This window comes from Stegostoma tigrinum, chromosome 6 (assembly GCF_030684315.1).
Source record: "Stegostoma tigrinum isolate sSteTig4 chromosome 6, sSteTig4.hap1, whole genome shotgun sequence".
In the NCBI taxonomy this organism is placed as follows: domain Eukaryota; kingdom Metazoa; phylum Chordata; class Chondrichthyes; order Orectolobiformes; family Stegostomatidae; genus Stegostoma; species Stegostoma tigrinum.
Genome location: NC_081359.1, coordinates 83,671,602 through 83,696,380, shown reverse-complemented (window position 1 = coordinate 83,696,380; position 24,779 = coordinate 83,671,602). Strand labels below are relative to the sequence as shown.

General features: G+C 40.1%; 1 protein-coding gene across 1 annotated transcript in view; it reads right to left on the bottom strand.

Moving 5' to 3' along the window:
- Window positions 1–24,779, bottom strand: part of nbeaa (neurobeachin a) — an 828,675-nt gene that overhangs the window by 697,083 nt on the left and 106,813 nt on the right. Inside the window, exons 10-11 of the mRNA XM_059646713.1 lie at window positions 15,060–15,257; window positions 9,752–9,885 (exon numbers count right to left, since the gene is read on the bottom strand). Of these exons, the coding sequence (XP_059502696.1) occupies window positions 9,752–9,885; window positions 15,060–15,257 (332 nt within the window). The remainder of the gene's footprint in view (window positions 1–9,751; window positions 9,886–15,059; window positions 15,258–24,779) is intronic.

The following is a 24,779-nucleotide window of genomic DNA, read 5'->3' as shown; positions in this document are numbered from 1 at the left end:
ACTGTTTTATTTTGTGGTATCCATCACCACTTTTAAAACACCAATTCATGAAAAATGAGCATTTGTTGCCTATCCTTGAATACCACTTAGAAAAAAAGTAGGGAACTGTCTTTTTGAACTACTGTAGCCCATCTGGTTTGGGACATGTATGGTGCTTTTTGGAAAGAGGTTCCAGTCTTTCAGAATCATAAAATCATACAGTATGAAAACAGACCTTCTAGTCCAACTATCCCATGCTGACCATGTTCCCAGACTAAACTAGTCCCACCTGCTTGACTTGGCCCACATCCCGCTAAACCTTTCTTATTCATGAACTTATCCAATGTCTTTTAAACATGGCAACTGTACATGCATCCACCACTTTCTCTAGCGGTTCATTCCACACAAAAACCACTGTGTAAAAAAGTTGTCGCTCGTCCTTTTTAAACTTTTTCTCTCACCTAAAAAATATGCCCTCTAGTTTTGAGGTTGACCCTTCCTAAGGAAAAACATTTGTCATTCACCTTATCTATGCCCCTCATGACTTTATAAACGTCAATATGGTCACCCCTCAACCTCCTCCATTCCAGTGAAAAAAGTCCAAATCTTTCCAGTATATTTTCAGATCTCAAACCCTCCATTCCCAGCAACATTCTAGTAAATCTTTTCTAAACCCTCTTGAGTTCAACAATATCCTTTTTATAATAGGGTGACCAGAGTACTCCAGAATAGACTTCAGCAACATCCTACACAACCTCAACATGATGTCCCAACTCCTGTACTGAAAGGTCTGATAGATGAAGGCAAGCACGCTAAGTGCCTTCTTAACTACCCTGTCTAACTGTGACACAACTTTCAATGCTTTATGTATCTGAACCCCTGGGTCTCTCAATTAAACTCCATCTGCCACTCCTTAGCCCATTGACCCAAATGATCAAGATTTCTGTTATCTTAGATAACCTTCCTCATTGTCCACTGTACCACCAATTTTGGTGTCATCTGAAAACTTGCTAACCATGCCTATTATATTCTCATCTAAATCATTTATAAAAATGCCAAACAAGAATGGACCCAGTCCCAATCCCTGTGGAATGCCACTGGTCAAAGGTCTCCAGTCCAAAAATCAACCCTCCAACATCAACCTCTGTTTGCTATCATAAAGCCAATTATGCATCCAAATGGCAAGCTCACCCTGAATTCCATGCGATCTAACTTTACTAATTAGTCTATCATGCAGAACCTTGTCAAAGACTTTACTGGGGTCCAAGTAAACAATGGCTACCACTCTGCCCTCATCAATCTCTTTGGTTATTTCATTATAAAACTCAAATTTGACAGTCATGATTTTCCTCGCACAAAACCATGTTGACTATTCCTTATCAGTCCTTCCTCTCCAAATGCATGTAAATGCTGTCATTCAGAATCACCTCCAACAACTTACCCAGCCCTGATGTGAGACCCACAGGTTTATAGCTTCCAGGCTTCTCCTTACAGCCTTACTTAAACAATGGCATAACATTAGCTACCCTTAAGTTCTCGGGTACTTCACTCGTGTTTATAGATGATACAAATATTTCTGCTAGGAGCCCCGCAATTTCCTCCCTAACCTCCCACAATATCCCAGGATACACATTCTTTTTAAAAATCCCTACTGTCTGGAAGCCTGTCATTCATCACTTTTGAGTCCACACTGACCCACTGAAAAGCATCCCACCCAGACACGTACCCCCTACTCTATCTCTGTAGCCTGCATATCTCTGCATATTATGAGCAATTTAACTTTGCCAATTCACCTAACATGCACATCTTTGGACTGCAGGAGGAAACCCACAAATACATGGGTAGACTGTGCAAACTCTACACAGAAAGCCACTTGAGGTTGGAATCAAATGCAGTTCCCTGGTCCTGTAGGGCAGCCATGTTAACTGCTGAGCCACTGTGTCACCTCCATTGACGGCCTAAACAGATAGTCGAATCCTGGACGTTCAGATTAAAATTCTGACGCACTACTGTTGAGCTATCAAGGCTCAGTCAGGCTTGAGCAAGTCCTGGAGATTTATTTACCTTTATGTTTTCTATGGCATCCAGCACTTCCTTTTCTGTAATGTAAGCTGTTTTCAAAACATGAAGATCTATTTCCCTAAGTTCACTAGCCTCCATTTTATTCTCAATAATAAAATCTGACATGAAATATTCATTTACTATCTCTCCTCAGGTTATTCACAAAGGATCTTTAAGGCGTCGTACACTCACTCTCTATTTGCACTCTTGCTCTTAATATATTTGTAGAATCTTTTTGATCCAGGAACAGTTAAAGAACTTGCAGGTGGCTGCGATTTATCTACAACCTTTCATCAGTAATCATATGCTATTCTTCACAGATTTGTAGCTTGAGTTGTGGATGAGGTGATAGACTTGTTCGCCGAGCCGGTGTGTTTTACTGCAATCAAACACACCAGCTCGGTGAGCTATTCTTCACAATCACAAATTTAACACTGTTGTATGCCTCATCCCTTTCACATATTGGCAACCATTCAACTACGGAAGTCACAACAGCCAAACATTAAAGGATACTCACTAGCTTCCCCCTTTATTGCAGAATGTGATGCATAATAACAGATCACGGGATATTGAAAAAGTGTGTACGCACTTTTAATCCTCTATGAAGAAGACAGAATGACAAGACACTACAATGTGCAGGTGGCATCACTGAGGCCATGATCATTTATTGGATTCCAGGAAATACAAATCAACTCAACATGACTTCCTTCTTTTTTCATTTCAGATATGCCAGAACTGGAGCTTTCTCAATCAGTAGGAGAAGACAGAGAAGAAAAGTCAAGCCACTTAATGTCAGTTTCAGTAATCAGCTGAAGGATAGAGGAGGGATCCATGCTTTGAAAGATCCTAGACCCAGATGCTCCAAAGTCACTACAGGGGGGATAAAAGCTGTCATACAAGGACAGGGGTAACAGGGGAGACCAACTGTCTGTTGGCACTGCTAAAACCATTGCTGTTTTACAAAAAACATACAAGGTACTAGTTAGCCCACACCTGAAATACTGAGAGTTTTTGCTCATAAAATGCAGAGATATGCAGGCTAAAGAGATAGAGTAGGGGGTATGTGTCTGGATGGGATGCTGTTCAGTGGGTCAGTGTGGACTCAAACGTGATGAATGACAGGCTTCCAGACAGTAGGGATTTTTTTTAAAAATGTGTATCCTGGGAAATTGTGGGAGGTTAGGGAGGAAATTGCGGGGCTCCTAGCAGAAATATTTGTATCATCTATAAACACGAGTGAAGTACCCGAGAACTTTAGGGTAGCTAATGTTACGCCATTGTTTAACTAAGGCTGTAAGGAGAAGCCTGGAAGCTATAAGTTTTGGTCGCATTTTCTAAGAAAAGACAGAGTGGCATTGGGAGCAGTTCAGAGAAGTTTCACTGAGTTCATTTCAGGCATGGACAGATTTTCTTATGGATAGAGGTTGCATAGGTTGAGTTTGTACTTGCTGGAGTTTAAAATGACAGGTTTATTTATTGAAATACAAGATTCATAGGGGGTTTGATATGGTATATGCAGAAAGGTGGTTTCCTCTTGTAGGAGAGTCTTGGAGCAGAGGGTACATCTCAAAGTAAAGGTTGTCTATTTGAGAGAGATGAGGAGGAATTTCTTCTCTGGCAGTAGTGGATCCATAGAATTCCTTGTCACAAAGGGCTGTAGGCACATTAAGTATGTATGAGACTGAGATAAACAGATAGTTAATAAGAAAAAGAACAGGGAGCTAGTGGAGTTGAGGATTATCAGATCAGCCATGGCATAGCAGAATGAATGGGCCAAATGGTGTACTTCTGCTCCTAACTCTTACGGTCATCTTAGGACAGCATGACATTTACCTTCCTAAATATTTACTATACCTATATGCTAAATTTCTGTGTTTCTTGCATGATTATATTCAAGTGAAAATGAACATCAACATTTAAAAGCTTCATGTTTTTATCCTCTAGATAACTAAGTGTGGAGCTGGAGAAATACAGCAGGCCTGGCAGCACCAGAGGGACAGGAAAGCTGGCGTTTCGGGTTGGGACCCTAAACCCAAATTGTCAGCTTTCCTTGTCCTCTGATGCTGCCTGGCCTGCTGTGTTCCTCCAGCTCCACACTTTGTCATCTCCGATTCCAGCATCTGCAGTTCTTGCTATCTCAGTGGCTTTATATTCTGTTTATCTATTCTTATTACCAAAATGAACACCACCTCACAATATCTCAGCCACATTCTTGACGGCTCACTGAACTTCGAATGGCAGTCTCTTGGCATTCTCTTCACAGCTTACATTCCCACCCAGCTTTTTAATCAATAGCAATCTTGGATATATGACCTTTTCCCTTGGTCCAAGACATTAATATAGATTGAAAATACTCAACTGACCAATGCTTTTGTAATTCTACCAGTCACAATTTGACATCTTGAAAATGCCCCATTTATGCCCATTCTCTTCTTCCAGTACATTACCCAATCCTCCATTCACGCTTCTGGAACATTACCACTACTCTATTAGCTGTCATCTTATGCACTAATCTTCTGCATGGCACCTTATCAAATATATTACAAGTGAAATTTTATGGGGGTCTGAACAACGAGTGCAATGGCAAAAAATGTGTCAGAATTGTGCAACAAGCGCAATGAGACCTGTCTCAATGACCAGAACAGCTTGGTATATCTTTTAAATAAGTGCCAAGAGTCAAGGTGAGTTTCTTGCAAGGCAGCAGCAACTTGCCAATTAAGTGGACCATTGCTTGTTAATTACCTTATTAATTGCTCAACTTGCATCATGTATACAAAGCATTGTGTTACACAACACTGCAAGCAAACCAGATGCAAAATGTTCTTGACGTGGAAGTCAGAACAGGTATCTGGCGATTTCAGCTCACAGCCGAATATGAAGAGCCTCCATGTTGTTCACCATGCAGAAGATTTCAGGGCACGATCCATGGGCAACATCCACATGCATCACTTATCCACGAACATTAGTCTCCAATAATTGCCAACACCTCAGGATCCTCATGTCCTTCACAATATACTTACAGAATACTCAGAGTTTAGACTTGCATTTCAGGATACTCTGGAAACTGGCATCAAAATGCTACTATAATGACATTTTGCACAGAGGAACAGGGAGTTAGCTCATGGATTTGATCAAGTTGCATCTAAAGTTGTATAGTAGGGCTGCTAGCTAGCTCTGTTAGCACTCACTCATTTAGCATCTACCTGGATGCTGACAGCACCCCTGCTTTGTCTATTCACACAAGCACTCAACTGAGCAGTTTGCCTTGCTGGTCAGTAGTCCTCAGGAAAGAGCTAGGACATCTTTATGCAAGGCGTATTGGATCAGATACCAGAAACTTATGTAAAGACTGAGGCTAGAAACCACTGCTCAAAGCATGTCTGTTGCTGCCTTTCATTGTGTTAGAAATAAAAAATTGTGCAGTGGGAAAGAAAATGGCCACAACAAAATCCTGAAGGCATAGGACAAGTGTCCTGATCTGTGAGGGAGGGGTTTTAAGATCCACCAATGTGAAGCCATCTAAAGGGCAACACATTACAAACGGAACCCTGTAATGCACAGGTGAAAGACTTACCACATTGTCTCCAAATGCAATACTCCTCTGTACCCCAGATATTGCTGACCATATCATTCAAGACTAACACTTTTGCGCACAGAAGCCAGAGAAAGAATAGCGACGGTTGATCAAAAGGGCGCCAGCTGAACCCACTGTCCTATATATGCCTTGTTCATTTTGCTTCTACATGATGCCGCAGGCTCTCAGCACAAATATCGCGCCATGGTACACTCTGTGTGGACATGTTTAGGCATCATGATAGCTGTTACATTCAGGGATTCAAATGAACAGGTAAAGGATCGTGTTTGCCTTGGAGGTTTTGCGGGATGATCCCAGGAGGGTCTGCTCCTAAATTTAACTTCCATAGATCAGATAAGGGCAGACAGAGCGGAAGTAGAAGACCAAGCCTCCTCTAATTGGGGGCCTCCAGGCACTGTCCAATCTCCTTGAGTAGAAGGGTCATCTGAGTAAACGTTTGTTCAACACCACAGGGTCCTCCCCTGACTGGCGCTCGGTAGGTGGATGATCTCCAGCAGCATTCTCAGTGCCAGCAACTAGAAGTTTTCTTCTAAGGTCAATTGCAGAGTTGTCGCAATGATGTACTCATCAGCTAAGGCTCCCAAATGTTGTAAAAATTACGTTCCCACCAAAACGTCAGTATTTGAGCTGGTGGGGGAGTGCAGGAGGAAGCCTTGGCTATGCTTTTTGTGAGGCTTTGGAACTCTTCCTCGGAGGTCGAGGAGGTGGTTTCTGGTGGAGCTGTCAGTTTCTCTGCTGGGGTTGTGGTCATTCCACTGGCATACACAAGACTCAAAGGAAAGAAGGTGGCACATCCGATGGTAAGAAGTGTTGTGCAATGATCTGACCTTCAGTGTTATTCAATGTAAGAGCTGCAGTGGAATCAAAATTGATACATACTTAATTGGCAAGACATACATGTTTTGGCATCATGGACATCTCCTGTGAAGGAAAGGATTCTCTTCACATGGTGGCTGAGGGGCCTAATGCCAGATAGCCCTCGACCCACAGTATCTCCTTCTGCCTAGGTATGGGCTGTTTCTCCCTGTAATAGGAGAAGGGGAGAGATTGGTTGAGGTGTAGGTGGATAGCATAGCTGTTAGCACTGGTGCAGGTGACCAAAATGTGATGAATTATCCCAGGCAAGTGAGTAGGCAGCCAGTCATAGGCCAGTTGGGGCAGAGGATTTCGGAAAAAACATGAATGAAGATGGGCAGATATTGTGATAGTGCGTGCAGACCATAAGACTTAGTGGGAGGTGGGTCAGTGGCAAAGATGTGGTGAATGTGAGGTTTCAGAAAGAAGAGTGTGGCACTTATCTTGAGTTTGGACAAGGTAAGAGATCTTCTTGCAGCATTGTTCGCCAATCCTCCAAGCCACAGATACAGCACTGTCTAGGCTGATGGCCTCCAAATAACCTGCCACCTGCCAGGATCCAATGGCATCACCTCATCCGCCAATCCTCCATGAAGAGAACTGCGTTCCTCCAGACTATTCCATTGACCAAGATAGCGTCATAAAACTACAGCGCCATTTTCTCCTTCTCTGACATCTTCAGAACGTCTGTCCTTTGAGGCTACTCCTCCGGTTGCACAGCAACTTTTTATGTTTAGCGTGGGCATCAGGGACGCTAGACTTTTGGCAGATATCCAGTGAGAATGGTGACTTCAATGAATGATGAGTCATAGAATGAGGCTGGAATTGGGCAAGATGGGTATCTTAGAGGCGAGTTAGGTAATTAGTGAGGTGAATTTGGTAAGATGCAGTGAAAGATTGCACTAGGATGTGTGGTGAGAAATCCTCAATGAAACTACAAAACTGACACTTGACAAAAAAAACCTAAGATTCAGTCCTACATTTATTGTCTCCTCTTTACCTACCCTACATAAGCAAAATCAATGTCCCTTTCAAATAACCATGCTGACTTGTTCAATCATGCTATGAGTTTTAGCAACTACTTCACAATTCATGCATTTATTCATTTACGTGCGCTCCGACTGAAGGAAGTCCTTGGTTCATTACATGCTTATGCTTCAGCTTTCTCATAGCTCAGTATGCTTTTCAGTTTTTAAAACATTAATGGTTTGCCAACACTACAGGAACAGGGCTAGGAGGCAAGTTCTTAAAAATATCTCAGAGGGAGCGGGAATCAAACCAACCCTGTTGATGTTATTCTGAACTGTATGTTAACTAATATCAAGTTAAAGAGTCTGTAGTGTCTCCAGTAGCAGCGTTACACCAAGGTCACTCCTCCTCCTCGTCCATTTTGTTATGCCTTTTTCAAATGTTGTAAGTCCTGGTACATTCATTTTGTAATTATTGTTCACTTAACAATTAATATGGAATGGTCAATCACAATTATTTTCATGTCATTAGTTTGTTTAACAAGCTTTCTACATTAAAAAAAATCTGTCACTAAATTAACTCTCTAATTTGTTTGACTTTATGCCAATTTGGCTTAGTAACCCAAAGAGTATCACTCATGCAGTACTGCCCATTGGTATAGATGCCAGTTTCTCAAGTACATTCTGCACAAGTCATTAATTCTTAAATGGACCATGATTTTCTTGCATTCCTTCATGGACAATAGCTTCGTTGGGATAATCAGCATCTGTTGCTCATTCCCGACTTATTCTGGAGAAAGTGATGGTGAGCCAACTCCTTGAAATGCTGTTGTTCCTCGAGTGTAAGTACACTTACGTAACCTTTTATATCCATTCCATGGCCTTCAGTAGACATAAGGAGATATTCTGAACACTGGCAATAAAAGGCTGCATGGTAGCTAAAATAAACAAGAGAAACATAGCTCCACGTCTCTCCCAGCTTCCATCCTTAATTAATCACTTGATTAACAAGACATAATCACCACATTTTGTGCATCTCCTGGCAAAAAGACAAAGAGCTATGTAAAGATGTTATTTTACAATGAAGGTTTATAAAAAAAATGAACTTGTGGTCAAAACTAGTGGCCAATGATACAAATGTTAGTTTAGCTGCATCATAATTATATGTTACAGAGAGTGGTGAAAGGGAAAACAACTGTATAAATATTTGAAGTGGGAGGATGTGTAGGGACCTGTGACTTTTGGAATTATTTTTGTAGTTCCCAGGGAATAAGCCAGCATAAAACATGGGGTCAACTGTGGTTCATGGGTCAAAGTTGCACTCCATTTTGTGGGCACATTCTTAGCTAAGGAATTTTGTGAGGCAATCCAAACAAAAAAAAATCCAATGCATAAAGGCGATAAAAAGCACCGAACAACTGATTCAACCCTTAATTAGTGTAATATTCTCCATTGTGTATGTCTGGCACACAAAATCTAATTTTAAGTTATTTAAGATGTGATCGCACCACTGCCTCAGCTCCTTGGCTCACCAGAACCTATTGCCACTTGTACATAACAATTCCAATGCTTTCCAATGCTGTGCTTTTGTTCCCCTCTCTAGATTTGACATAATCAAAACCTGTCAATTAATTCTAAATTTGCACAAAGTCCCATACAGCCATCACATTTGTCTGCCAATCTACACTAGCTCCCAGTTAAGCAATGCGACAATTTTAAAATTTCAATTATTTCCATTTCATTCTATAACCATGTTTTTTCCTATCTCTGTAATCTCTTCAAGTCGAACAATCCCTCCAGATATCTGCGCTTCAGCTTTGGCTTCTGGCTCATGGCAAAGTTTAATCGCTGTACCATTGGTGGCAATGCTCTCAGCTCCCAAGGCCCTAAATTCTGGAATTCTTCTCTAAAATTCATGGTCTCTCTGTTCCCTTTAAAACCTACCTGCTTTAATCTAGCTTTTAATTATCTGCCTTATTATTCGCTGAAGCAGCTCCATGTCAAATTTAGTTTTACACCTCTCCTGTGAGCAACCTTAGAAATCTTACGCAGTTTAAAGGCAGTATAGACATGTTGCTGATGTGTATTTCTGATTTTCCTGTCAGTTCCTTAAAGGACTAAGATGAAGATATATTTAATACAGTTAAAGCCCCAAGTACTATGTCATTTAATGTATTCATAGCAAAACAATATGTTACTTCATTGAAGGAAGCATGACATTAAGACATTTTCCCAGAACTTCCATTTTAACCAGTGAAACTTTGTACAAGCACAGTTTTCATCTAATACTTACCAAACTGTTGTCTCTAGTTGATTGTCATTTGGCTGATGGCAGTCCAACTGTGCAAAAAGTGGGAAAAGAACCTGAATGCCACCAACAGAGTGGATTGCACTGTGAATCGAGTGAGTCACAATAGCTTTTACATCCTAAAGCAAAGCAGAACACAACAAAAAAAATTATTTCTTCTAAAACAAGGAATCCTACATCTCATTTCTGAAATGATCAAATATTAAAACATTATAGCTTACTTGGGCAAAATTATCACAGCACTGTGATGGCACACAAACTTGAATCATGTCACTGAAATTCTGGGAGGAATAAATCAAAGAAATCATACACATTGTGCACATGGCCAGCCTGCTCCAATATTCCAGCTTTTGGGTCATAACCTTTTTAATTACAGCACAACATGTGTGTCCAAACACATGTTACACATTCAGAGGGATTCAAGCATTTACCATCCTTCAGTGAGCTTCAGATCCATCCATCCCCTGACAAAAAAGCTTTCCCCTGTAAACCTATTTATTACACTAAGATACTTGCTGCTTATGAATCCCAACTCTTAACTAAGCAGAATAGGCTTTCCTATATACGCTAACTAGTCCTTTGCCATCATCAGCATCCTTCCCATCTGCACAAAATTACACAGCAAATGAAATCCATTGGAGGTAGGGTTATTACAGATAGTAAACTTTTGGCTAATAGTCTAAAAAGCCAATATATAAGTGGCAAAATTTGCCACAAGTATCGCATATACATTAGTTATCAAGTATTATCATGGGTTGTTGTTTTCAGCATTGCCACCATGCTATCTACCCACTGCATAATTTTCAAAACTTGAACTAGGACTCAACTCAGCTACTTCTGTTCCAAAGAAAACAAGCTAGCCTGTCCAATCTTTCTTTATGATCATGACTTGATAACCCCTACATTCAAATCCATGTGGTTGATGTATACCAGAAAAAGCAAGGAGCCTGGTACTAAGTTACGTGTAACCCATCTGAAACAGCCTTACAGTCACAAAATACAACCATCAATGATTATCCTTTATGCCTGCCTTGAAGCCAAATTTGGATCTAACTTGCTTCCTTGACATGGATCCCATAGGCTTTTACTTATGTGGCCAGTCTTATTTATGGAACCGAAGCTAAAGCCTAGCTATGAGTTATTAGATTATATTAAATGCACTGCTCTCATACATCCTCCATGGTATGTCCTCAAACAAATTCAAATCTAGTCATTCAAAATCCATCCGGAAAACATTAATTCCCTAACGGTTCTACTTCAAGAGGGAGAAGGATACATAGAACATAGAGCAATACAGCGCAGAACAGGCCCTTCGGCCCTCGACGTTGCGCCGACCTGTGAACTAATCTAAGCCCCTCCCCTACACTATCCCATCATTATCCATATGCTTATCCAAGGACTGTTTAAATGCCCTTAATGTGGCTCAGTTAACTACATTGGCAGGCAGGGTGTTCCACGCCCTTACCACTCTCTGAGTAAAGAACCTGCCTCTGACATTTGTCTTAAATCTACCACCCCTCAATTTGTAGCTATGCCCCTTGTACAAGCTGGAGTCATCATCCTCAGAAAAAGAATCTCACTGTCCACCCTATCTAATCCTCTGATCATCTTGTATGTCTCTATTAAACCCCCTTTTAGCCTTCTTCTCTCTAATGACAGCAGACCCAAGTCCCTCAGCCTTTCTTCTTAGGGCCTGCGGTCCAGACGAGGCAACTTCCTAGCAAATCTCCTCTGCACCTTTTCCAATGTTTCCACATCCTTCCTGTAATGGGGCAACCAGAACTGCACGCAATATTCCAAATGAGGCCGCACTAGCGTTTTGTACATGCAATGCAAATGACATGTGAAGGCACAAATGGGGTGCATCACCTTATGCCCCTGCAAATTTACCAAAGAGGTGCCCATCAGAAAATTCTGCTAGAAAGTACACACACTCGGCCCTGGATTAACTCATTAAGAGATGTGAAGGGAGCAAAAATATCACTACATAGCAGTACTTAGACCAGATAATCCTGAGGGATCATCCAATGAAGCTATATGAGTGGACAGAAATAAGGAGATGATCACTTTGATGGAATTGTACTATAAGGAGGCCCTCCAATAGTCAGCAGGAATTTGAAGAGCAAGTATGTACGGAGATCACAAATAGCTGTAAGAACAGAAGGATGGTAATTATAGGCTATTTTAACTTAACAAACATAGGCTGGGACTGCCTTGTGATCAGGGCTTAAATGGGGAGGAATTTGTTAAGTGCATTCAGGAAGAACTTCCCAACTGATACGTAGATGACCCTACTAGAGAAGGGGCAAAACTAATAAGGCAGGGCAAATGACTGAGGTGTCAGTGAAGGATCACTTTGGCACCAATGATCATAATTCTGTCAGTTTTAAAATAGTAATGGAACAGGGCAGCGCGGTCCACGAGTTAAAGTTCTAAACTGAAGCAAGGCCAATTTTGATGGTATTAGACAGGAATTTCTAAAGTTGATTGGGGGTGGCAGTTCACAGGTAAAGGGACGTTTGGCAAGCAGGTGGCTTTCAAAAGCAAGATAATGAGGTTCAGGGCCAACATGTTCCTGTCAAATGTGAAGGACAAGGCTTGAAGGAGGAGGAAACACTGGATAACAAAAACAGAAATTGTTGGATTAGCTCAACAGTCTGGCAGCATCTTTGGAGAGAAATCAGAATCAACATTTCAATTCCAGTGACCCTTCCTCAGAACCCTGGACCCGAAACATTAACTCTAATATTTCTAGAGACTGGTGACATCGAGGATCTGGTCAAGCAAACAAAGGAGGCGTGAGACAAGTACTGGTAGCTGGGACCAAGTGAATACCTTGAGGAGTACAGGAAGTGCAGGAGTACACTTAAGAGGTAACTCAGGAGGGCATAGGGGATGTGTGATAGCTTTGACAGGTAATGTGAAGGAGAATCCAAAGAGATTGCCAAAGTATGTACAGGGCAAAAAGAATAACTAGCCAGAATAGGGCCCCTTAAAGATCAACGTGGCCCTCTATGTGTGGAAATATACAAGATACTAATCAAATATTTTGTAACAGTATTTACTGTGGAGAAAGACATGGATGCTGAGGAACTGGGGGAAATAAATAGCGAATGTCTTGAAAACAGTCCACATCACAGAAGGGGAGGTGCTGAATGTCTTAGATTTATCTACCCTTATGCATTTTAAGGTTTTAGAGGTAGGTAATCCCTATGACCTTAATTCAATTTAATTCAGATAAATGCAAGGTGTTGCATTTTGGTACACAGATAATAAAAACCGAAAGAACCGTGGATGCTAGAAATCAGAAACAAAAACAAATTGCTACCAGCAGGTCTGGCAGCATCTGTAGAGAAATATTAAGAGTTAACATTTCTGGTCCAGGGTTCTGAGGAAAGGTCACTGGAATTCGCTGTATTTTTCTATGTTCTATGTTCTATGAACTGAAATGTTGATTCTGTTTTCTCTCCACAGATGCTGCCAGGCCTGTTGGGCTAATCCAGAAATTTCTGGTTTTGTTTCTTATTAGATAATGGTAGTGTCCTGGGGAGCATTGTCGAGCAGAGAGTCTGAGGGAGTGCAGGTATATAATGCCTTGAAAGTGGAATCATAGGTGGTCTAGGCCCAAAACGTCAGCCTTCCTGCTCCTCTGATACTATTTGGCCTGCTGTGTTCACCCAGCTCTACACCTTGTTATCACAAGTAGACAGGTTGGTGAAGAAGGGGTTTAGCATGCTTGCCTTCATCAGTCAGAGTACTGAGTACATGAGTTGAAACATCACATTACAGCTGTACAAGACATTGGTAAGGCCACATTTGGAGTACTCCCTACAATTCTGGTCACCTTGCTATAGAAAGGATGTTATTAAACTGGAAAGTGTGCAAAAAGGATTTACAAGGATATTACCAACACTGGGAAGGTCTGATTTAGAAGGAGAACCTGAATACCATGGGACTTTTAGCACCCGAGCATAGGAGGCTGAAAGGTGACCTTACAGACATTTATAAAATCACAAAAGGCTTGGATAAGGTGAATAGCCAAGCTTTTCCCCCCAGGGTAGGGGAGCCCAAAACTAAGCGCATAGGTTTAAAAGTGGGAGGGAAAAGATTTAAAAGGGACCAGAGGGATAAACGTTTTCACACAGAAGGTAGTATGTGTACAAAATGAGCTGCCACAGGCAGAGACGGGTACAATTACAACATTTAAGATATTTGGGCAGGTACATGGATAGGGAAGGTTTAGAGGGATATGGGCGAAACAAAGGCAGACGGGGCAAGCTCAACTTAGAAAACATGGTCAGCATGGACAAGTCAGGCTGAAGGGTCTGTTTCCGTGCTGTATATTTCTATGACATTGGGAAGACTTTGAAAACTTAAGTAATTTCTTGACAGAAAATTAACAGCATACAGAGTGGCAGGTCTGGGTGCAGTATGCGAAGTCCGGCAACAACAGCAAATTTCAAAGGCTCATTTGACAAATGATGGGTCATGGTTAATGAAAATACTAAACACAAAAATTCATGCTATTTCAGACCACATTAACTTTTGATCACCTTGACTTGTACAAATGGGAGGATGGAAGGGAAATATTGGGTGTCTGGCAGTGCTTCCACCCTCTGCAAAGCATGTTGGCAAGATGAAATTAGGCCATTCTCAAGTACTTTGCAGGTGGTCAGCTCATAAGTGATACTTTGTTGTGATTAACAGACACTCTATGAGCTCAAGAGATGTTGGACCTCAAAAGAAAGATCAACAGAGACGAATCCAAGCATTGCTTTCCTGAAAACAAATGTTATGGCTTCAATGTGCCTTATTGTAAGCTACTGCTAAGTTATAAATAAGCACAAAATAATTCTCACAGCCTAATAAACTGGAAAAAAGTATCAGTTGATTTTGGCAACATGAAATTTCCCAATGTAACTGTATTTACATATTTCCGAGAAGAAAACCAGCAACATTCCATAATGTATTATATTCAGTTATAAAATCACAGTAAAGAAAGCAAACTTTTTGTTACATGAAATTTCATTACAGAATTCATCACAGTCAAACTCATAATTAACTTGTCAATCAGAGATCTGTAGAAATCAAATAAAAGCAAAGTACTGCAAATGCTGAAGATCTGAAATAAAAACGAAGTGGAGAAATCCAGTAGGTTTGTGTTCTGAAGAAGAGAATTATTGGAATCGAAAAGTTAACTGCTTTTCTCTCTATAGATGCCACCAGACCTGCTGAGTTTCTTCAGCAACTTCTGTTTGTGGAAATCACATAAGCATAAGATTTTAATGCTAACCTGCAGCATTAGTGCATGTGGAGAATGTACAAAAATTGAGGGGTTTTCCTTTGGCGATGACTCGAGGCAAAGCTGTGCATCAGTAGCTTTGGCATTATAAGTAAAGGCAATGCTACTAGCCAGCTTCCCATCATATAAAACTTGTTTATGGTGTTCCGCAAGGTGGATGTCACTCTCCGATTTGAACTTAAAGGTACTCTGAAAGATAATACATTGGTTTACATTTTCCTACACAGTTAAAATATTTTGCAATATTAACAAAACATTGTAGTCAATATTACATAACAGTATAATTTTTTTTAAAAATCACATCCATTAGAACTTGACTTTAGAAATGTAACAAATAGTTTGCTACAAATTGTTTAATGTAATGTTTCTTCCAAATACACACAGGTTAGTTACGCAGCTATCCTTCACAAGTGGAACAGTTAGAGCATTCAAAAATTATTGATACAGTTCTTTTTATATAAATGTATATCCTTACAATCTATATTGTTTCCTCTAAAAATGTATAGGAAATTCAACTTTTATCAATGGCTTTGTTGTCTGGTATAGTTTTTAGTATGTTTGTGCAGCAATGATGAGGCTACTGTCTTGTCCCGGTGTTCACTGGCTACTAATATTAGCAACCATGAAATCTGTCCATAGTTGGCTGAGGATGAACATGTACTGAAGTTCATTCTATCAGTATAAGTTGTTTTGAATTTATATCTGAATAACAGAGCTTGCTTACTAACTCATCCCTTCAACATTTTTAAAAAGAACTCCTTAATGACTATAAATCCCCATTCTATAACACCCAAACATGCTCCAGTATCACCATACTCCACATAAACTGCTAAAATGCTTTGCTGTCACAATTATAACATCTTTAAAAAGAGCAATATGTTCTCGCTGGCCTCGTAATATTTTCATGGACAATTTGATAAAAAATTCTTTCCTATTTAATAATTGTTTCCAGTGCTATATTTGTTCCAATTCTCAAATGCACATTTCGTAAAATTTGTTTTTCAGTCTGCCTCTCCTTCCCTTCTGACCCCCGACTCATGCTCATTCAAAGTTTATCTTCCCTTCAGTTTGCTTTCACATTCCTTTACTTATTGACTTAATTTTTGTTTTATCTACTTTAAAGCAGGAGCAATAGATCTGGAACCTCTGCCCTAAGCAGCACTGGCAAGTCCAGAAGCCACTATAAGAGGAGAAAGAAATACAACTGTGGGCCTAAAAAGAGTTTGGATTTACTAGGAACAAGGAGGGTTGACATCTATATATGATAGAAGAGAAAATGAGCTGAGAGAAACTATGAGCTCTTGGTGAGGAGCACACGGCATGAAGCCAAAGATGGGATATAAGTCAAGGCTCAATGGAGACAAAGTGAATGGGAGTAAACAGGGCTAATGGCCATGACAGGAAGGAAAGAAAACAACCAAGAACTGGGATGTAGTAAATTTGGGTGTCTTGTAGTAAATTGGGATTGCATAGCAGAAAGTTGATAGATGATTTTAAATCTGTTTTCCATGGAGAAAAATAAAATGTTTCAATCCAGTGCCACATGCCACATCAGAGCACACATCTTCTCTAGAACTCTCTATCAACCTATTATGCACCTGCCTGTGTTGCTCTATCCGGGCTGAGAAAAAGGGAGAGTAAAAAGCATGATGTGGTTATCAATGATGATCGTTTCAAATACAAAATATGCATTTTTGATCAAATTCATATATTTACGGTTGATTCAAAACATTGTCAGTGGTAGTTTAGTAGGTGGTTCTTGCTTGAGTCATGAAGACCCACTCTAGGGCTTGCCTATAAACATAAGCGCGTCATTTCAATTTACGTAGTTGCTTTGTGATATCAAATAAATATCCCAAAAACTGTGATTATATGCACAGCAAAGAACGAGCCATTTTTTTATCATGGTCATCTGTGGCAGCATCAGAGAAGAGTAACATAAATAACATAACAGATGGCATGCACTGCACAGTAACACTTTGGTATAGTGATGAAAGCGTGCTCTGCCATCAGTGGTACTGCCTTTTAGAATAGACATTAAACCAAGGCCCCATCTGCTCGCGAGGGTTTGTGTAAAAGATCCGATGGCAATATTTCAAGAGAGGTCAGGATTGTTATCTCCAGAGTTCTGGCCAATATGTATTCCTCAGTCAACATCACAAAAACAGATTATCTGGTCATTATCACAAGGCTATTTATAGGAATTTGCTGTGTGCAAATTAGCTGACACATTTCCACATTACTACAATGACTACACTGCAAAAGTACTTTATTTGTTGTAAAGTACTTTGAGACATCCAATTGTCATGAAAGACTTTCTATAAATGTCAGTCTTTACATTTTTAAATACAAGAGATACTAACATGTTATAAAGGGACTGAGGCCAAAACATGGAGTGAGTCATAACTATAGAATCATGCATGCAGAATAGAAGTTGCAAATCAGAAGAGCAAAGAAAATGTACCCGAATGCAGAGTAAAATATTAATATGCATTTAGGTACAGCTACTTAAAGTAGCAAACCTCTATCTGCATTCATTGCTCTCAGAAAAAGTGGGAACATTTAGACAACTTACAAAACTTAAATTACATGAACATTTCATATTCATTCAGCAGTTTCTTGTTCTCCTTCTTTAAAAAAGGTCCCTGTCTCCTTTAACGCTTTTCTTTCTTTACTATTGAGGTTTTCTACCTATTGAAGTCATCATTTTTTGGTCTGCAACTTCGTTTTTTTTAAACGTGACTTCTAGTGCCTTTTTTTTGGTACTTCCATTCAAATTGTCTTTTTTCATTCTGAGCTTGAAGGTCTGGCCCGCAGTAAGAACTATTTTAAAAAGGGTTAAAGATAGCTAATATGGAAATGGAGAAACAAACGCAGTTGGAGTTAACAATCAGTGGAAGGATGAAATTCGATTACAAACTAAAAGGGCAATCTAATGAACTGACATTAGCAGAAGGAACAAAGACTTCAAAGCAAAGGTAGAAACAGAAATAGAGAATTAGGAGCAAGATTGGAACAGATAGGGAGATCAATCATACACATACTCACATTCAAGTGACAGCCCAACAAGAAGAATAAAACATCAGAAAAGGAACATAAGTGTCCAAAAGGGAGAGATATCCGAGGCAAAGTTTACAGAACAGATTATCAGCAAGTCGTAAACAAATTTATGAAATTAAGTTTTGAGTTCAGGTAAGAATACCTCTAAAGAATACCTTGAAGTATTTTCACAAATTTATTTATAATGTAGTCATTCACCCACAAAAATAACAATGTTCACTTGAACTGTTCCTTGCAGTGACAGCTAAAGAAGAACTGTTGTTCAACCAGGAGGCTGCTCTTTCATTAGACAAAGATGACTGGTGAGAAATTTAACCCAAGGTTTACCACGTCTCAAGTTAAGGGCAAGGTTAAGGAATCAGGGCTATCACGACAACCTCATACAGTAACAGACCCTAGGCCATTTGTGTCATTTTACAATGCACACTAGCATCCAACTAACTCAGCTAATTGACCACCTAAATTGAAACAGTTAATCATGTTTGAGATTTAAAAATCGGCCAAGATCAAATATAAAAATGGTCTTACATAATTTGCACAAGAGTTTGTACAGTGAAATATTTTGTGATTTATTCAGGAGACACCTGACACCATTTATAGTCCATGCGGTTTATCTGAAATCACAAGGTCCTTCATCAGGTGAAGCCTAACTCCACCTGATGAAGGAGCAGCACTCTGAAAGCTTGTGATTTCAAGTAAATGAGTTGGGCTATAACCTTGGTATCATGTGACTTCAGACATGATTCAACCCAGACCAACACTGGCACCTCCACATCTTGTAATTTATTATTAACACAAATCCAACTCTACTCCTTTTGGGGGAGGTGACAACATAGCAGCATTGCCTTTGTACTGACCCAACCAATTGCCACCTCAATCGTCAGTAAAATGATGGAAGGTGTCATCAACAGTGCTATCTAATATCATTTACTTAGAAATAACCTGTTCACTGACATTCAGAGTGTGTTCCATCAGGGCCACACAATTCATCACCCTAATATAAACTTGGTTTGAACGCAGACAAAAGCAACAAATTTCTGAGGTGAAGCAGGTTTGACTACCCTTGACATCAAGGTCATGTTTGACAGAATGTGGGATCAAAAAGTCCAACAGATAATTATGTCAATGGGAATCAGGGGAAGCCACTCAGCCAGATAAAGGATGATGATTGTGAATGTTAAGAGATCAGTCATCTCAGGTCCTGGATGCCTCTGCAGCAGTTCCTCAGGATAGAGTTTTTCTCTTGAGAGATGTTAGAAAACACCTCTGGAGCGTATCGAACCAGAACCTGACCTTTGGCTCAGAGTAGGGACACTATCTCTGTGCCACAAGCACCCTGATCAGTTCCTCAGGGTAGTGTCCCAGGCCCAACTTGAAATGCTTCATCAATTACCTTCCCACCATCATAAATATTAATAGAGGGATCGAGTTCCGGAACCAAGAGGTTATGCTGCAGCTGTACAAAACTCTGGTGCGGCCGCACTTGGAGTATTGCGTACAGTTCTAGTCACCGCATTATAAGAAGGATGTGGAAGCTTTGGAAAGGGTGCAGAGGAGATTTACTAGGATGTTGCCTGGTATGGAGGGAAGGTCTTACGAGGAAAGGCTGAGGGACTTGAGGCTGTTTTCATTAGAGAGAAGAAGGTTGAGAGGTGACTTAATTGAAACATATAAAATAATCAGAGGGTTAGATAGGGTGGATAAGGAAAGCCTTTTTCCTAGGATGGTGACGGCGAGCATGAGTAGGCATAGCTTTAAATTGAGGGGTGAAAGATATAGGACAGATGTCAGAGGTAGTTTCTTTACTCAGAGAGTAGTAAGGGAATGGAACGCTTTGCCTGCAATGGTAGTAGATTGGCCAACTTTAGGTACATTTAAGTTGTCATTGGATAAGCACATGGACGTACATGGAATAGTGTAGGTTAGATGGGCTTGAGATCGGTATGACAGGTCGGCACAACATTGAGGGCTGAAGGGCCTGTACTGTGCTGTAATGTTCTATGTTCTATGTTAATAAAATGAGAAGCGGAGATAACTGCGCAATGTTCCACACCTTTCGTGACTCGTTATCTGCTGAAGCAATCCATGTCCAAATGCAGCTAGAACTGGATCAAAATCCTAAAACTCTCTCCCTAACAGCACTGCAAAAGAATCTCAGTAAACTGATATGGAGTTCATCAATTACCAGTTGACTTTCTATAGCAAGTCAGCTGTGTAGCACTGTACACATGTACATACTGTGATGACCAATGTAATATTGGAAAATACAGAAGCATTATCTTGTAGAGATTATGGTCCCTTAAAGAACTAGATTGTTCTAATCACGCACCCAGAGTTGAGAGAGGGCATGCAGAAGAGAACACAAGAAAAACCTGTGGGAGACAGCATGTCATACAAAACACAAGGGGCCATGCAGGAGAGAACATAAGCCTGAGATGGGGTGTTGGGGAGGGATTGTAGTACAGTGTTAGGTATGTGAGAAACGTGAGAGAAAAAAATGTGTATGAGGGGAACAAGGGATGAAATACAAAAACAGACAGACAGACAGATAGACACTTGGGGACAGACAGAGACAAAGGCACGGAGTGTGAATGAGAGACTGTGTGGAGTTTGCACAATCTTCCCATGTCTGAAACAGTTTCTTTCGGGAGCTCCAGTTTCCTGCAACACAGTCTAAAGATGTGCAGATTAGGTGGATTGCCATGGAAAATTTCCCATGGTGTCCAGGGATGTGCAAGCTAGGTGGATTAACATGACAGATGCAGTGTTACAGGGATAGAGTTGGGGGTAGAGGTGTCTGAGTGGGATGCTCTTCAGAGGGTTAGTGTGGACTCAATAGGCTGAATGGCTAGCTTCCATATCATAGAGATTCTATGGGTTAAAGATAAAGGGCAGGAGGTTTAGAAGGCATTTATGGAATATACTTTTTTAACCCAGATGCTGGTGGGTACCTGAAATTCTCTGTCTGAAATTGTGGTAAGGGTGTGAACCATGACAAGATTTAAGAATTATTTAGATGATCACTCCAAGCAGCATAGCATACAAGACTACAGGCTAAGTGTCAGAAAATGAGAATACAGTAGATAGGTACTTGATGACTGCCACGGACATGATATGCTAAAGCGCCTCTTTCCATGCTTTGAAACTCTATGCTTCTGCGCATGAAGCACTTTCCACATGTATACCATTACATTATCCAGTCTGGTGCCTCTCTTCCACTTGGTGAGAGTGAAAGAGAGAGAACAGAACATAACCAGGGATGATGACGATGATGCAGGTGTCTGAGACATAGTCATACACACGGAATCACACTGCATACGCACAATGTTGGGCAGCTGCTCGTCCAATTTGTTTAGCAATACGGGGGCAAATGACATGTTGGCCTTCAAAATAAAAAGGTCACATAATTGAGACATACATACATTCATTCTGATTCTGTCTCCACACTCCACAAGACCTTCCAATCAGCATTCCCACTAATTTAGTTTCCTTCTACAGAGACCTCCAAGGTCAGTGTGCAACAGCAACTTCCTGAAGCAAAAGTCAATGTTGTGAACTGTGCTGTCACACCAATCACCATGCGTGGAACTTCAGAGCAGCTGCAGATTTAAACCTAATGCTGCTTAGAACAGATGTCCCAATTCTGGCAAAAGCTCCCTGATTTTGGAAAGGAGGACTCTGCAAGATTGACATTGCCATTATCATCTCCATCGTGTGGGCCAATGTCAGTTTGTCAGCCTGGTTTCAGTTCTTTTTTAGACTTCAAAGCAATTTTTTGACACAATTGAGTGATTTGCTAGCCCATTTCAGAGTAAAGAGTCAACAACATTATTTTGGCTCTCGAGTTGCATAGGCTAAATCAGGTCAGGATGGCAGATATCCTTCCCTAAGGCACATTAGTGAACCAGATATTTTTATTGATTGTGAAATAGTTAGATGGCTAATTGTTATAACAGCTACATCAGCCTAGCTTTTCTATTTCCAGATTTTATTGAATTCAAATTTCACCATTTGCAATTGTGTGTTTCAAACCAATGTACCCAGCACGGTAGTGTGGGTCTCTGGATTACTACTATGCTAGCAGGTCCATTCAAAGAGATAGTTGCAGTAAAAATGGATGCCTTAGTCATACATTTCCAAAATTCCCTGCATGCTAGAATTGCTTCAGCACTTCCAGGTCAGCAAATATAAGTCTGTTATTCGGAAAATGAAGGAGAGAGAAAACAGGGAACTTCACGTCAGACTGATATCCATCTTTGGGAAAATGTTGCAACTGATTATTATCAAAGTTTTAATAATGTATTATAAAATTAAACAATTATCAGACAGAGTCAATATGTTTTTACTAAAGGGGAAACATGTTTGACAAATTTGTCAAAGTTTATGAAACTTTATCTAAAATGATAAATAAACAGAAGTAAGGCATAGTAGACTTGAATTCCAAAAGGCACTTTATATGATGTCACACAAAAGGTTATTACACATGAGGGGCTCATGGAGTTGGTAGCAATATACTAGTATGGACTGAGAATTAATTAAGATGGGAAGTTTTGAAAAAGGTGCGAAGCTTCTAATGTTCACAGTTAGCACACAAGTACAGCAAGCAATTAAGGGGACAAGTAGCATGTTGACCTTCAATATAAAAAAGGTCACATAATTGAGACTCCACAAGAACTTCCGAGCAACAATTCCGCTAATTTAGTTGTCTTTTACTCAGGCCTACAAAGTCTGTCCGCGGCAGTGACTTCCAAAACCGTAAGTCAATTCTTCAAATGGTGTTGGCACGCCAATTGCCATGCAGCTGCAGGCTTAAAAAGAATGTTGCTTCTAAGTACTTGCATCATTTAATCTTTATATTTCATATTTCCAATATCCACAATATTTTGCTAAACGAGGTGGTGCAGTAAAGGATCACTATCTTAATGTCTGAGATGAGGAGATTGTGATCACAGCCGAGTAAATGTTATTTACTTCCGAGATTGGAGAAATAGTCGTTTAATAATTACAATAGTAAAGTATAATTGAAACACACAAATTTAATGGGACATGACAAGGTACTCAGAGCACCAACTTGGACTAAGGAGAGGAGAAGCCTCACGAGACAATCTTTGGAATTCGCTAGCACTTAAGATTTGTGTTCCATCGTTGTATGCTTCATGTTTGAGATTTTTCATCTTTCAGAGAATAAAGACATAGGGGGACCAGACAGAAAGTGCATTTATAGGCTTTAATTAAAATGGCACAGTGGGCCAGGCTTAAGGGGCCGTTTGATTGTCTCCTACTTCTGTTTCTGATGTTTTTAAAAAACATCTGGTTTAATTGAGATGTGCACTGTCAACCAAGGCAATGTTTTGGTACATGGAGAATTACAATTCTCACCTTGAGCTGCATGGTTAATGTAAGATATATTAATTAATTTGCAATTAAGTTAAAGGTTCTGTTGATGAACGACATAGTTATGTCCCTGATAAGAAGGGAAAATATCAACCCTACTGAGAATATGCAGAGGCGAGGAGGCATATTGAAAAATCTAGGGATAACATCACGCCCAGATCAGCTCCTAAAGAACTTGAGTGGTCAATTACATCAGTTGTATGAGGACTGCAAAGCATGAGCTGCCTTCGTGAGCTATGAAACAAAACTGAAGGAAATAGAAAGAAGAGTGCAACATCATACAATAAATTCAAAGCGAGAGAACTGCAATCTTTAAAAATATCTATTACAGATATGCATGTTATTTACTAATACAACTGTTTTTTAAAATAAATTCCTTCTTCCCCATCAAGGCTTTAACAATCAATATTTTTAAAATGTAATATAATTTAAAATTTGCTAATTATTGCTCTGAAATATAAATATTTCACTTTGAGAGGAAACACGGAATTTCTCCAAAGGTACTTTTGGACCACAGTACAACTGTCCACCTGATATGGCTCATTTCATACACTAGATGGAGGCAAAGCAATAAAAAAGAACGCACACAGCGATAGAATTAAATGAACACGAACTCCTGATGCCTATCTTGAGCCAGGAAAAGTGCCCACCATCACATGCATGATTTCTCCCAGTGCTTCATCACTGATATTAGCTGTTAGCCAGCGTCAGTATTGGCTTGCAAACCCTATACACTTGCCTCGTGTATGACACTGGCCTGTCAACTCTATCACCCCTCATGCTCCATCAGACACTGCTTAGCTCCCTCTGTTGCCCTGAATGCTTGGGAACAAGCATTCAGTGCATGGTGCTTTTCTCCAACCACTGAAATCCCATTGTGAGGATAGTCAAGCTCTTTCCATACCATATTATCCATAACATTTCAGACAAACGCGTGTTTAAAACTATTTAGTCTAACAAAATAAAACTTTTCAAATTTCAAATAAATGTATAAAGAGAATCTAAATTTCTCCCAAGATTTATAAGCATAATCTATCAGTTTGAATCTCAAAGAACAGCTTTTGGGAGTTCCAGGTTACAGTATCAGTGGTTAGGTTTGGCACCACAGACAAAGCAAATACTGGTGCAGCTTCTGCAGTTGCAACATCACCATATCGATCCAACTCTAATTCCTCATAGTAAATGGGCTCAGGAACTCACTGCTCAGTAAGGTGAAAGGCAGAAGGTTTAGAAACAACTTGAGGAACTTTTGTTTCA